Here is a 15,165-nt window from a genome sequence, read left to right as displayed (position 1 = left end):
TTTTTGAGAGAGCATGTGCATGCACGAACTGGGGAGGGGCAAGGAGAGGAGAGAAAGAATCCCAAGCAGGCTCCATGCTGTCAGTGCAGAGCCAGTAACGGGGCTTCGATCCCACAGATGGTGAGATCATGACCTGAGCTGAAAATCAAGAGTTGGATGCTTAACCAACTAAGCCACCCAGGCACCCACAGCCCAGGCTGTGCTAACAACTCAGAGCCTGGAGCCTGCTTTGGATTCTGTGTCTCCCTCTCTCTTTGCCCCTCCCCTGCTCATGCTCTGTCTCTCTCAAAAATAAATAAACTTAAAAAAAAAAAAAGTTTTCTGGGTCTTTTTCTAAAACAACAGGAATATTAATTTTTTCACTGTTAGTATATTCAGTATTATGATTCTCTCACCATAATTTCTGAATAGTTTTCTTGATGATGGGAAAAATATTTAAGGATTTATGATGTTGAATTGTCAGTAATCTGCTTAGGAACCATCTCATTATCATTTAAAGAATCTTAGAATTATTCATATATGTAATCCTTCCCCCCAAAGTGAGATCTTTTGGACAGTGATGAGTACTTTTTGTCAACTAGGGTGTAAACTTGTGTACTAAATCAAACAAACTTGACATAATAACATAAATAGTATTTGGGTTTCAATTTTTGAAATTAGTTTTTATAAATTGAGTAAATTTTACGAGTGTTTAGTAACATCATGCTAGGAAACAGTCGCGTACTCCCAGGACCTGTGAACAACCTCCATGGGTTTACATCTCCCCTGGCCAGGCACTGTGCTGAGCTTGTCAGTATAAACAGTCTCCTTTATTCCTGAGACTGAAGATAAGTGGTATTTACCCCCATTTTAAGAGAAGGAAATCTTAGCTTCCATGACTCATGCAGTTGTCTTTTTCAGTTTCCTTCATGGTTTCTCCTCTAACCAACCTTGAAATGTTGCTGTTCAAGGTTCAGAATATATCACTCTGTATTCTCTTTTGGGTGATCTCATCCCCTTTTATAGCATTGGTTGCAGAGTTAACAAACTGAAATGCCTTAGGGACCAAGAAAAGAACATACATGGGTGAACAGGATGAAATACGGATTATCATTCCTGTGGCAGAATGGAAAGTGATCCCACTTACACACCACCAGCAGCATCGGCCAAAGCTATCATATATGTAATTTTTGAAACCCATGAGAAAGTGTGATTCCTTCAGTAGCTCAGTTGGTCAAGTGGAGGACTGCAAAAACCATGAGAAAAAAAGGTAGATTTTATTCATAGTTTTAGACCTAAGTTTGAGACCCTTAGTATTTAGGCTGTTGACTCCCAAGTTTATATCACAGTTCAGACCTCCATTGTGAGCTCTAGACTTGGGTATCTCTCTATTTAGTATCTCCATTTGGATGTTCTTCAGCCACCTCAAAACTTAATAAATTTAAAACTAAATGTATTCTCTCCTCCCTTCTTCCAAAACTTGGCCCTTCTCCATTGTTTCCTCTCACAGTGAATGACATCATTTGCACAAGACAGAAACCTGAGCATCCCTCTGCTTGCTCATCTCTTCACTTCCCTAATTATCTCTCATAGTTCTCTTTTCTTTAATTTGCCATTGCCACCACTCTGCAGCCAAGTCACCACCTCTCACCTGGATGTTTTAATTCCATTTTAATAAATAAATAAAAATAATTGTAACTTAATTTTATTTTTATTCTTTTTTTAATGTTTATTTTTGACAGAGAAAGAGAGAGAGAGAGAGCGAGCATGAGTGGGGGAGGGGCAGAGAGACAGGGAGACACAGGATCTGAAACAGGCTCCAGGCTCCGAGCTGTCAGCACAGAGCCTGACACAGGGCTCGAACTCATGGACAGTTGAGATCATGACCTGAGCTGAAGTCGGACACTCAACCGACTGAGCCACCCAGGCGCCCCTATTCTTTTTTTTAAAGTTGGATTTATTTTAATAATCTCTGTGTCCCACATGGGGCTTGAACTCAGAACCCCGAGATCAAAACTCACTTGCTCCTCTGACTGAGCCAGCCAGGCACCGCCTAAGTAATTCTTTAAAAGGCAAAGCAGTTACAACATTATCCTTCCTCAGAGCCTTTCCTTAAAGATTTTAGATTTTATTCTAAGAATTAACCAGAAAATCTGAACGCTTTTCATCTCTCTTAATCACTCCAGGCAGAAAGTTAGCCACACTGCCCTTTTGCTCTCTGGAACAGGGTTCTACTGCTTCCTGTCTCTGACGCTTCCTGTGATTAGTTTCCTCTGCTTGCAGTGCACCCCTTTGCTGCATATACATGCGTACGTGTACATCCCATGTCAAGCCACCTCCTACTCAGGCTTGAAAGCTGAGCTTAAATGTTGTGCCTTCAAGGAAGTAGTCCTGTGGGGTGCCTGGGTGGCTCAGTCGGTTAAGGGTCCGACTTCGGCTCAGGTCACGATCTTGGAGTTTGTAGGTTTGAGTCCACATCAGGCTCTGTACTGACAGCTCAGAGCCTGGAGCCTGCTTTGGATTCTTTCTGCCCCTCCTCTGCTCGCTCGCTCTCTCTCAAAAATAGATAAACATTAAAAAAAAAGTGGTCCCTGATTACCTAGATAAGGACTTAACGCAGTAGCAGTTAAATCAGTGTGTACTCTCTTACTTAGTGCTTGTCTTCCCAACTAGAGTACAAACTCCGTGTAGGGAGGAGCGGTGACTGTCTGGGCTTCTGTGTTCTCTGGCATCTAGTACAGTACCTTGATGTGGTAGTTAGTATCTGTAGCATGATTAGACCAAATATGAAGTATTTACTTCAGAAATTTTTTACATTTATTTTGGTGGAGAGGGAGGGAGAGAGAATCCCAAGCTGGCTCTGCGCTGACCGCGCAGAGCCCAACACAGGGTTCAAACTCACAAACTGTGAGATCATTGCTATGAACTGAAACCAGGAGGAGTCGGACGCTTAACCAACTGAGCGACCCATGGCAGGCGTCCCTACTGGAGGACTTTTTTGAAATGACAAGGAAGTTTCCTTGGATGCTAATACATAGAGCAGACTTTTTTCTTTTTTTAAAAATGTTTTAATGTTTATTTATGTTCAAATGAGAGGCAGAGTGCGAGTCGGGGAGGGGCAGAGAGAGAAGGAAACACAGAATCCAAAGCAGGCTCCAGGCCCCTAGCGGTCAGCACAGGGCCTGACGTGGGGCTCGAACTTGCGAACTGTGAGATCATGACCTGAGCCGAAGTCAGACGTTCAACCAACTGAGCCACCTAGCCGCCCCATGTAGCAGACTTTCATCAGTGAGTTTATTCACAGTGCCGTCAGTATTTAAGGAATGCCTGGTGCACTGCAGTTGCTGTTACGGAAAATGTGAACTAACTTTTTAAAGACGAAATTAGAACTCACCTGTTTCTAGCTCCTTTCTGACCTTTGGTGAAAATAAATGGCCTTTATGTACCATTGTCATTTTTCAGAGCTAATGAGACTGTCCTTAAAAGAAACCTGTCATACTTATTTAGCCCATTTTTCATTGTTCCTGGTATACATAGTGGGCTGTCTTGGAATTAAAATACTCAAAGTTTAGAGGCGTCTTGCATTAGCCTTTAGGAAGGAATGCTTGAACCTCACTTTAAATAGCAGCTGAGGGACTCCAACTAAAGTAAATCTTCTTCTGTTAGTAATAAATCTTATGTAGCCTCCAGAAAGGTATCTTCTTTATAACATTTACTTTTTAGAGTGGGTAGCATTGGGAAGAAATTTTAGTGCCTGTTACGTTTATTTAAATGTAAGTAATAAGTTGAACTCATCTCTACCTTTTTTCCAACGTTTTTTTTTTTTTTTTTTTTTTTTTTTATTTATTTATTTTTGGGACAGAGAGAGACAGAGCATGAACGGGGGAGGGGCAGAGAGAGAGGGAGACACAGAATCGGAAACAGGCTCCAGGCTCCGAGCCATCAGCCCAGAGCCTGACGCGGGGCTCGAACTCACGGACCGCGAGATCGTGACCTGGCTGAAGTCGGACGCTTAACCGACTGCGCCACCCAGGCGCCCCCATCTCTACCTTTTTTAAGTTAGAGACTGCTCTGATATACTTGCTTCCGTTTGGTTTCTGTTCTCCTAGCCGTGCTGCAGACCCTCTGGCTTTAGCTCTTTTTCCACCCCAGCCTCCCCTTTCATTCCAGTGTTCTGTTTCTAACTAGAACTTGGTCCACAGCTTCAGTCGAGCCATGGCCACGCTTCTGCTTTCAACGCCAAGCCAGTGCCAGAAACAATGTGGGGAATCAAGAAAGCTGGAAGGATATAGGATGTAAATTTAAAATCACTTGTGTGTATTTTCATGTGTGTGTGTACCTGTTTACCCTACAAACTAAAATTCGTTTTTAAGCTTTAAGCTGAAACTATCTTTTATTTAAAAAAATTTTTTTTTTAATGTTTGTTTTTGAGAGAGAGAGAGCGAGAGCACAAGAGAGGGAGACAGAATCTGAGGCAGGCTCTAGGCTCTGGGCTGTCAGCACAGAGCCTGAGGTGGGGCTTGAACTCACGAACCAGGAGATCATGACCTGAGCTGAAGTCAGACACTTAACTGACTGAGCCACCCAGGCGCCCCTGAAACTGTCTTTTAAAAGCATTTTAATAATTGATACATAACTGTAAATGTGCTTTTAGTTTTAATAGTTTACACTTTTTTGTTTTTTAAAGGTGGTTTGTCCTGATTGTAGTGATGAAATTGCTGTGAAAAAAGACAATATTCTTGTTCGATCTTTCAAAGATGGCAAATTGTAAGTATAATTCACTGGAGGTTAAAAATATGCTGTTTTTCCAAGTTAGGATAGTAAATGATAATAAATTAATTATTTCCAATGACCTTATGCTTTTACTTTTCATCATACAGAATGTTTGGAAGTGTGATCATTTTTCACATTATCATTTAGGTGGTCTTACAGTATGCCTTATTTGTTTATTTTGTTTTTTTTCTAAACTCCCAGAGTTTGTCAGTATTTGCCTGTATAGTATAATAGCTGGTGATTTGTTCAGGCACATTTAGATATATCTACTGTATCTAATATTTGATCGCTATATTTATTGATGTCTTTACTATTCTGGAATATTTAATTGGGCCCTAATATTTTTAGTTCTAATGGTTATACTGATACCTGTTGTGTAACATTCAACTTGTATAGTAGCCTGTGGATTAAAATGGGTTACTGCAAATGTATTGAGTGTTCAAGTGATTTTTCATATAGAGCTTTTCTGGAACTGAGTTATGAATTTCTGTGTTTTTTTTTCCCTCTTTAAGAATTATGTGACTAGAAAAGTCATGTATTTTATACTTGGCCTTATTCTGTGTTTATACCTTAAAAGGATCATCACATTTTAAGATTGGTGTTTGGGTTTTCAGGTTCTAGAAAGTGATTTTTATAACAATTTATGAAATCCACTTTAACAAAATGGAGATAATCAGGAATTTGAATATTAAAATTGAATACTGGTTCAATGGTATTAGGAAATTATTGTTAACTTTAAATGTGTAGTAATGGTATTGCTTATGATTTAAAAAAAAAATTTTTTTTAATGTTTATTTATTTTTGAGAGAGACAGAGACAGAATGCGAGTGGGTTGGGGCAGAGAGAGAGGGAGACACAGAATCCGAAGCAGGCTCCAGGCTCTGAGCTGTCAGCACAGAGCCTGACACGGGGCTCGAACTCACGAGCTGTGAGATCATGACCTGAGCCGAAGTTGGATGCTCAATGGACTGAGCCACGCAGGCGCCCCTGTTTATGATTTTGAAAAAGAATTTTCTTTTAAACCTCATGTGAAGTATATCACAAATCAAATTATATAATATCTCAAATTTCCTTCAAAGTAATCCACATAGGGTGGGAGGAAGTAGGTAGGGGTATAAGTGAAAGTGACTGACTTTATGATTATTGTAGTTGGATAATGGGTATATGGTGTTTCATTGCACTGTTTTATTCTCTTTTGTATGTATTTGAAATTTTTTGAATAAAAATTAAAAATAGGCTGGCTGACAAATGTATTTGGAATAGTTTTCTGGCGTTTGTAGATTGATACAGACCAAATGCAGAAGAGCTGAATGATACTGAAGGATGACTTACTATTGTAAAATAGGAGATGAATGTGATATATATGATAGAAATTCTCCCAGTTGCTTACATCTGACTCCCTCCTTATGATTGGGGAGTTCCATGAAAGACTAAGTTATATATTAGAAGTTTGCTTGTGAGCCTAGAATCCAGCTTAAAAACAGTTCTTAGAAGAACATTTATAGTATAAACAAGTACATTTTCTTCCAGTCTTAAATTCAGTAATTTCTTGTGATTATTCCAAGACAATGGCAAATTCTTACTATTTGACTTCTTTTTTTATTGGATTGATCCTGCCATCAAAGTATTTTCATTTACTATTATTTTCACTAGCCTCCCTGTTTTCAGTGTTACATTTAGCCAGGGACTCCTGATATTTGAGAATATCTTGTTTGAAAAACACCTCTCAAGGTGGGGTCCTTCTGTAGGTGATGACCTATTTCAGCATTCTGCTTAGCATTTTATTTGGGAATTGCAGCACTGTGCAATCACTTTCATTGCAAATGTTAATGTTTTCATATTTTTAATATTTTTCTGTAGTGTGTAATTCAACTTTTAATTTCTGTTGTGTTTTTTGTGGCTTTTTTTTTCTTTAAAATTAAAAAAAAAACTAATGTAGTACTTCAGTGCCAAGAAAGGATGTCCATGAAATTACTAGTGACTCTGCACCAAAGCCTGATGCGATATTAAAACAAGGTAAGGATAATCTTGGAATAGTTTATGGTTAACTTAACAACTGCTGAAGTGTTTTTGAAGATCAAACTCTCTTTTGCTCTTTAAAAAATGTATTTTGGGGGCATTTGGGTGGCTCAGTCAGTTAAGCATCTGACTTTGGCTTGGGTCATGATCTTGTGGTTCATGAGTTTGAGCCCTGCGTTGGGCTCTGTGCTGGCAGCTCAGAGCCTGGAGCCTGCTTTGGATTCTGTACCTCCCCCCCCACCCCCCACACATACACACACACACACACACACACACACACACACACACACACACACTCACACATTCTCTCACTCTCTCTCTCTCTCTCTCTCTTTCTCTCTCTCTCCCTCTCTGTTTCTCTCTCTCTCCCTCTCTCTTTTTCTCTCAAAAATCAATGAACATTAAAATAAACAAATAAAGTAAAAAATAATATTTTTTATAATCCTGTCTTTGAAGTTATACTTGGTTCTGTGTGAATTATACTTTTGTAAACCTAGGTGTCTTTTGTTACTATAGGGTTCTTTTTCTTTCTTAGCTTATAATCAGGGGCAGTAATCCAAAAGTGGCAAAGAACTATATTACCAGCTAATTACTATAGCCTTGCTTTTGCCTAGTAAATAAAATATTAGTTCCTAAGGATGGTAGAAACAGAAGTCAAAAGTAATTTTGATTTGTCATGTCTCATAGTGTAACAATGGTCATATTTTATTGAGGAATATATCTAATTGCATTTTTTGCTTGGTTTTTAGCTTTGTATATAACTTTATTTTCCTTTCACCCATGTTTATCAAATCTAATAGTATGCTAGGTAGACTGGTTAAAAATCACCAAGAATTTGTGGTTTAGAGTTTATTTCCATGTATTATAAACTGAAAATAACTGTGTCTAGCTAATTTTAGTTTAAGCTGATTATTACTTTAATTTTAATTCAGGTTTAACTAGAAATGAAGCTAATGTGTATTTATAGAATATCTTCAGCTATAACGTATGTTCATTACAGCGGCTTTGTGCTTGATATATGATGCTGATTCATAGTCATTTGTTGGACAAATGATCAGAAATGTACCAGTCTTAAAGTTGTTTTTACTAGGCATGTTTAGTTTTTGTGTAAAAGAAGAAAACTGTTCTTTGTTTGAACCTAAGTCCCCTTCAGTAGCAGCAGTTCGCCGTCTGTCAAATGGGTGCCTGATGCTTCGGATGGTTGGGTTTGAAATGAGTTACTACAGTGCGCAGTGCCTGGCACGTAGCAGACATTTCACAGATGTCAGTGGTATTAGCACAGTAGTTTTCCTTTTTTTTTTTTTTTTTAATCTTTTTTACCACTATTAGACAAATCAGTTGTCTTAATTTCTCCAGTTCACATAGTTTATGGTCCTCTTTCCAGCCTTTGATCAGGCGCTTGAATTTCACAAAAGTAGAACGATTCCTGCTAACTGGAAGACTGAACTGAAAGAAGATAGTTCTAGCAGTGAAGCAGAGGAAGAAGAAGAGGAGGAAGATGATGAAAAAGAAAAGGAAGATAATAGCAGTGAAGAAGAGGTAATTAAAAATGGTTGATGTCTCCTAAAATTAGAAATAACACTTCAGTTTCCTTTGTGAGTTAGGATTTGGCATCAGGTCGTCAATCACTTAAGTATTTTTAGTATTAGAGATACTTCATAATAAAACTGTGTTGTGATGTCCGCCATAACCGGTAGTTGGCTTGCTTACTTAAAATAGAAATATAGTCTTGTGAAATTGAAAATACTAAATACAGTTATTTCAGTCATCTCAAAAATGTTTCTTGATGATGTGCTTTTTTTGGTTTATCAGATAATAAGGGAAATACACACCTAACGTAGCAAAACTCTACTTTCATGTGCTTTCTCATCATCCTATGGACCACTGTCACCTGGTACAGTGTTTTCATCTGCATATTTTATTGAAATACCCAGAGAAGTATAAAATACATCTTCCATCTAGTATTAGAAGAATAGTCCGCAAAAAAGGGTTAATACCTTTAATACCTCTTTGATTCAGAAAAACTTAAATAACTACGTCTAACACAGATGAGTGGCTAGTTCTAATTAGATCATAAATAAGTCATCTGTGAATTTGTATGGATCAAGTAGGTAAAGTTTTAGATTTTATTATAACTGGTACTTTAGATCTAGCAGTGATAAGTACCAACAAAAGCTGTCCATGGCATTACTAGTGACATTGTACCACTGTGCTCTTCAGTGGTTTGTTGAACGATTTCATAGAAGTTACTGGTGAATGGTGTAGGTAGTGAAGGCTGTATATTTGACCTTGAAGTGAATTGGAGTGAATGTTTTCAGGAAACTAAGTAAGTTAATCTCAATATGTAATATTTTCGGTAAGTTCTGAAATTCTGCCATTTAATTGTAATAAACAACTATTCATGAAATAGGATTGTTTCAGAGTTTATGTTTTATGACCTAGTGATCTGTGATGACAATGTGTAGTGTAAAAGTTTCTCAGCTTCAGTCTTCTCCCCCTCCCGCTTTTTGTTTAAAATGCTAAAATGAACAAGCAGTCCTTTGCTTCAAACTTGCCCAGTAGCTTCTTAGCACCTTGAAAGTCAAGCTTCACTTACAGAACTTCTTTTACAATCCAATCCTGCCTTTTTACCACTTCTCTTGGTGTACCTTGCCATTTTGAACTTGATGCTGTGGCGATACTAAATTACATACCTTGCCTCTTCCCAGCCTGTACACATACCAGTACCTCTGCCTACAGTGCTCTTGCCTTTCCTCCCCCAGTTAGCCTGGCAAACTCCCGTTCAGTTTCAAAACCCTACTAACACGATCCCTCTGTAAAGGGAAACCTGTGCAGCATCACCTCCCTCACCTCAGGAAAGTTAATCGCTCCATTTGCTTAATTACTACCTTTCCTTGTGCATATTTTTATCATTTACACACACGCACGCGCACTTATTGTCGGTTTTCTCCCCTGTAAGCTCCTCAGGGGTTTGGTGTTCCCTGTGCTCCTACTCAGAGTGTCTCATAATGTATAACTTGTAAATATATGATGATCAATAAATATTAGTTACTAAAATTTTTATTGCTTAGATTTGTGTTTTAGAAATGTTTTGGTGAAAGCAAATCTGGTTTCCAGTTAATCATTTTCTTTTACGTTAAATACAAACTTCACTAAATTTTTGGGACAGGAATAAGTTTGGCAGTTTATGAAAGCCAAATATTGTATCAGGGGGCATTTAAGATTGTATCTAGAAAATAGGTTTCCTTAGATTTGTATCTGACTGCCTTACTAAAACCCACCTTCTGTGGACCATGTTTAAACTGAGAAGTGTAGATTTTTACATAAAGAAATTAATAATTGTCATTTATTCTTCTCTGCTCAACTGGCAAACTTAATAGTTTATCAACATGGATTTTTGTTTCTTGTTTTTACCTTGCCTTCCTTTGCTCTGCTAGCTTTTAAAGTAAAGGGGCAGATGTCAAAACAATGGCATTAGACACATGATTTTTAAAAGTAAAATGATATATTTAGGTTTATTTAGACTATCAGTTGAAAAGTATGGTCTGGAGCGTTACTGTCAGAAATACATTGGTTTCAGCCAGAGTAACTGCAAGTCCTAGGTGTATGTTTGGAATCACTTTCTTCACAGTTACTCCCGATCGTGTTCTCTAACGGCAGGCTCCATCGCTCATTTTTCTTTTATCTGAGTCAGCACCTAGCACAGTGCCTACGCTCGCTGGTGCTCACTAAATGGCTTGTTGAATGGATGATAGTCACTGAATCGATGAGTTCCTCCGTCTCACCTACTACCCTGCTCCTTGCAGGTCGCTTCAGGACCAGCTCCCTACTGCCACAGCCCCTGGCCACAGCAGCAAGAAGCTAGTCCCTCCCTTGTAATTGATAAATCGGGGAACTATTTTATTACTTGAAGATTTCCCTAAGTCTGAATCTTCAGGTATTGTAGATCAAGTTTGTTCCCCACTTTACTGATTTTGTTAGCTTGAAGTGCTGCACAGTGGGGCTGTATATCATGAAGGATACTTGGAGTTACAGCTAATGGGACCCACACGTGTATAGTTCTGGAGGAGCAACAAGATAGTCTGTTGTGATGTGAAACCCTGACCCAATTTAATATAAGTGAGAGTAGGTCTTCTTGAGCCTGTGGCCCTGACTTAAAGAGTAGTTAGATATCTGATATGGGAAAAAGCTCATGAACCGTCTTGCTAGTCTTATTTTGTACTTCTTCTATGAGAATTTACATTTGAGATTATCGGTGTTGAGATACCTTTTAAGGCATATTCCTTTGGAAAGCATAAAATGTCTAGACTTGCCTGGTTTTGAACATCTTAGTGTTAAGAAATAATTTTTACTTGGGAAAACGTCCTTGAAATATTTTAGTAAATATTAGTCTTTGCTTTTAGTAGGAAATCTTGTATTATTATGATGTTTAATTGAGGAAAATAACATTCTATTCTTCTGTGACTAAAATTAGGAAGAAATAGAACCATTTCCAGAAGAAAGGGAGAACTTTCTTCAGCAGTTGTACAAATTTATGGAGGATAGAGGTGAGTTTTATTTTTAAATGTGCTACCTGTACAACAATAACCATGAATAAAAAAACCATAAAGAATTCTGTTCGTTAAGCTTCATGTCACTAATAATCATGGCTGCCTTACTGCCTGCCAGCGTCACCAGCACCTGGCATAGTACCTGGCATATAGTACATGGGAGGAGGAATTTGACAGTATTTTGATGGATATTATGGCCATGGACCCATATGGCCTGCATTCTGTTCTGCCTGTCTGCCCTCCATCCATGGGTTCCCAAAGAACTCTTACGACTAGGGAGCAGTAGCTGACTGGTAATCATAGTACCATTTTATTTGTACCTACATAGATTCCTCTAGTCAAAAGCCTTCCTCTCTAGAATCACTGTTGGATATACCTTGGATGTGTATGTTTGTGTGTGTTTGTGTATGTGTGCATGTGAGTGAGAGAGAGAGCCAGAGAGACACCATAGTCCCAAGTCTTCTTGGGACCCAACCACACAGAACGAAGCAGAGAATTAAACCATCCAGAGAGAGTCAGACATAGAGAAAGGTGGCAGAGTCTCAGGGTGAGCCTTGGCTTAGTCTTTTGAATCTGCCTGGTGTTGGTAAAGAAATACAAGAATCGAGGGAAAGAGGTATGGATGTTGACCTTTCGTTTTCGGTAGTGACCTCGTCCTCTGGTAACTGTGGCTTTGTCACTCTCTTGGTAATCTGCTGTTCAGAGTATAGTGTCTCCTTTCCTGGGAAGATGCCAGAAAGGGAGTAGGGAGAGGCAGAAAGCTTTCTAGCTTGAGGAGAAGGGCAAAATGAATGAATAATATTTGGAAGTGCCACTGTACTTTGGGAGTTATTTGGGGGGGGGGATTAATATTTTTTTAAATCCTCATTTGTATTGTTGATAAGTAGAAGTTGGCTGTCTTTTGCTCTCGTAAGTGATAGTGGCTGCCATAATGTAGGTATCTTTATTGTTTGATATAAAATGTCCTTGCTTTCTGTATTATTTTTTTGTATGAATGAGGGTTGGCCTAAGAAGGTAGGTGATTTCTTAGGCTTTTGTATAAGGCAAATAAAAAAGTGAAGGGGTGCCTGGGTGGCTCCATTGGTTGAGTGTCCGATTCTTGATGTTGGCTCAGGTCGTGATCTCACAGTTGGTGAGATCTGGCCCCACGTTGGGCTGTGTGCCGACAGTGTGGAACCTGCTTGGGATTCTCTTGCTCCCTCCCTCTCTGCCCCTCCCCCGCTCGTGAGCCTGCTTTTTCAAAATAAATTTTTAAAAACTTAAAAAATTTTTTGTTTTGTTGATATTTTATTTTGGTTTATTTGTGATTCTTTGTTCATCAAGGAAATGAAAATGGAGTGAAATCATATAAGGTTTCAAAAATCTGGTATGAGAAATTTTTAAAAAGGAGATGGGCTTAAGTGGTAGACATGTTTTTGATTAACAAGGGATTTTTTTTTCTCTTATACTTTGCACTATATATATTCAGTGGTAATATCTGAATCTTTTGTAGTTTTAAATAGCAAATGCAGCATGGTTATAGTAAATTTTGTGTTTTCTTTAATAGGCACACCTATTAACAAACGGCCCGTACTTGGCTATCGAAATTTGAACCTCTTTAAGTTATTCAGACTTGTACACAAGCTTGGAGGATTTGATAATGTAAGTATTACAGTCAAAAGTGAAACATGTTTTTCATGCAACATGTTTTCTTTTTTAAAAATTACCTAAAATTGTCTAATAAAAACCTAATAGTAGAAGGAGAAGAAGATGTGAGGCACAAGTTAGAAACAGAAACAGCTAGCTTCCTCAACCAAATTTAAATTTAATTAAAGAGCTTTTCAAACGAGCTTCCCGATTTACTGTTTGTCAAACTTTCATAAACCACCTGTGTATGGGTGAGTCACAGCACAACTATATTGGTAGAAGTTCTTCCTGTGTCTCTTTTCCACTACACTGTAAGGTCCTTGAGAGTAGGGATCTCTTTTAATATTCTTTATTCTGAATCTCTTCCATGGTGTGTGATGCACGCGCACACACACACACACACACACACACACACACACACACACATTTATGTATAGAAACATGCAGAAAAATCTTTGTTGAACTGAAGAAATTATCTTAAGGTTGCCATGATGTGTGGTGTCCATCCAATTAAGATTATTCGGGCGGGGGGAGTATTCTGTAGAAGAAGTATTCGGGTGGGGGGAGTATTCTGTAGAAAATTTACTTTTTTTACTTAAAAGTAAATGCTTTAGTAAGATCCTTAGAACTACTTTGATTTATTAAATTTATAGGTTTTATGGGAACTAATACATTACTTAAAAATTTTGATGTGTCTCTTCATTACAAATTTTCATTTAGAAACCTGAATATTTTCTTATTTACTATGCCAGGTTTAATTTAAAAATCAAATGGCCTAATAGCTCAACATTTGTAATTTTCTGAGATTTGTTAGAATACTAAAACTTACTTTAAAAGATTGTTGTAAACTAAATTTTTTATTCAGAATTTATTAAGCTATTTTTCATTCCTTTGAGACTAGAACCAGTACATATAAACATATATTTCTATATGCTACATTAGTCAAAATTTTATTATATTCCCACCTTTTAATTGGGGAGTTTTCATTTTACTTTGTCTGCTAGATTGAAAGTGGAGCTGTTTGGAAACAAGTCTACCAGGATCTTGGAATCCCTGTCTTAAATTCAGCTGCAGGATACAACGTTAAATGTGCTTATAAAAAGTAAGTCATGGTACTTGATATACCGACATTCGATATTTTACCTAGAAAACAGGAGGCTAATTATTTCTTCTAAGAAATCAGAAATTTTTACTAATCACTTTATAATAGCATGTTCTGCAGTATTTTCTGTGAATACTAGATCTATGAGATATTCTGTAAAGAAAGTTTTTGTGGCCAAGAAAATTTGGAAAGTACTGTGTAGAGACTAAGAACCTCTTTTTAAAGTGTTAAAGGGGCACCTGGGTGGCTCAGTCGGTTTAGCGTCTGATCTCAGCTCAGGTCATGATCTCGCAGTTCATGAGTTTGAGCCCCGAGTTTGGCTCTGTGCTGACAGCTCAGAGCCTGGAGCCTGCTTCGGATTCTGTGTCTCCCTCTTCTCTGCCTCTGTCTGTCTCTCTCCCTCTCTCTCACTCAAAATAAGTAAATAAATAAACATTAAAAAAAAATGAAGTGTTAAAAAGTCCAGGATTGAATCCTGGTCCTGCCAATTATTAGCTTTTGTGCCCCTTGGACCATTTATTTGTTCTCTTAAGCTTCAGTTTCCTCATTTGTAAAATGGGATACTAGTACTTGCCTCGTAAGATTATTCTGATGATTAAATGAGATTTCACATGAACTAAGAGGACTAGTGCTTGGCATATCAGAAGTGCTCATGGGGTGCCTGGGTGGCTCCGTCAGCTGAGCATCTGACTCTTGACTTTGACTCAGGTCAGGATCTCATGATTCATGAGTTCGAGCCCCACGTTGGGCTCTTTGCTGGACAGCGCAGAGCCTGCTTGGGATTCATCTCTCTCTCTCTCTCTCTCTCTCTGTCTCTCTCCAAAATAAAAAAGTGCTCAAAAAGTTGATGCTTTACTAATACTTTTAATAGCTATTGTTGTTACAGTTACTTTATTTAAGATACTGTTTTTTTACTTTTGGCATAGTTTTTTTGTGACTTTGGTTTTTTTTGAAAAATGTTTCTATTTGGGTTAAAGAGAATGGGAAGAACTGAACTAGAATAAATTAGAATATTAATATGACGCAATATTTGAGAACTTAAAAGAAATAAACACCTTTTAAAAACCACCACTCTGTAGTAATAATTTGAAATGTTTTCCCAAATGTAATTTCTCT

General features: G+C 38.0%; 1 protein-coding gene across 3 annotated transcripts in view; it reads left to right on the top strand.

The window, feature by feature from the left end:
- ARID4B (AT-rich interaction domain 4B) overlaps window positions 1-15,165 on the top strand; it is a 152,225-nt gene that overhangs the window by 92,121 nt on the left and 44,939 nt on the right. For all 3 annotated transcript variants that reach the window (XR_009252140.1, XM_058696195.1, XM_058696194.1), the window contains exons 9-14: window positions 4,667-4,746; window positions 6,692-6,768; window positions 8,156-8,310; window positions 11,246-11,318; window positions 12,868-12,962; window positions 13,952-14,049. Coding sequence is in view for 2 of the 3 variants with exons in the window: in XM_058696195.1 (XP_058552178.1) it covers window positions 4,667-4,746; window positions 6,692-6,768; window positions 8,156-8,310; window positions 11,246-11,318; window positions 12,868-12,962; window positions 13,952-14,049 (578 nt within the window). In the remaining variant the exon portion in view is untranslated. The remainder of the gene's footprint in view (window positions 1-4,666; window positions 4,747-6,691; window positions 6,769-8,155; window positions 8,311-11,245; window positions 11,319-12,867; window positions 12,963-13,951; window positions 14,050-15,165) is intronic.

The sequence above is a fragment of the Neofelis nebulosa genome, chromosome 13 (genome assembly GCF_028018385.1).
Source record: "Neofelis nebulosa isolate mNeoNeb1 chromosome 13, mNeoNeb1.pri, whole genome shotgun sequence".
Classification (NCBI taxonomy): Eukaryota; Metazoa; Chordata; class Mammalia; order Carnivora; family Felidae; genus Neofelis; species Neofelis nebulosa.
The sequence above is the reverse complement of the archived record's forward strand: the minus strand, read 5'-3'. Positions and strand labels throughout refer to the sequence as shown.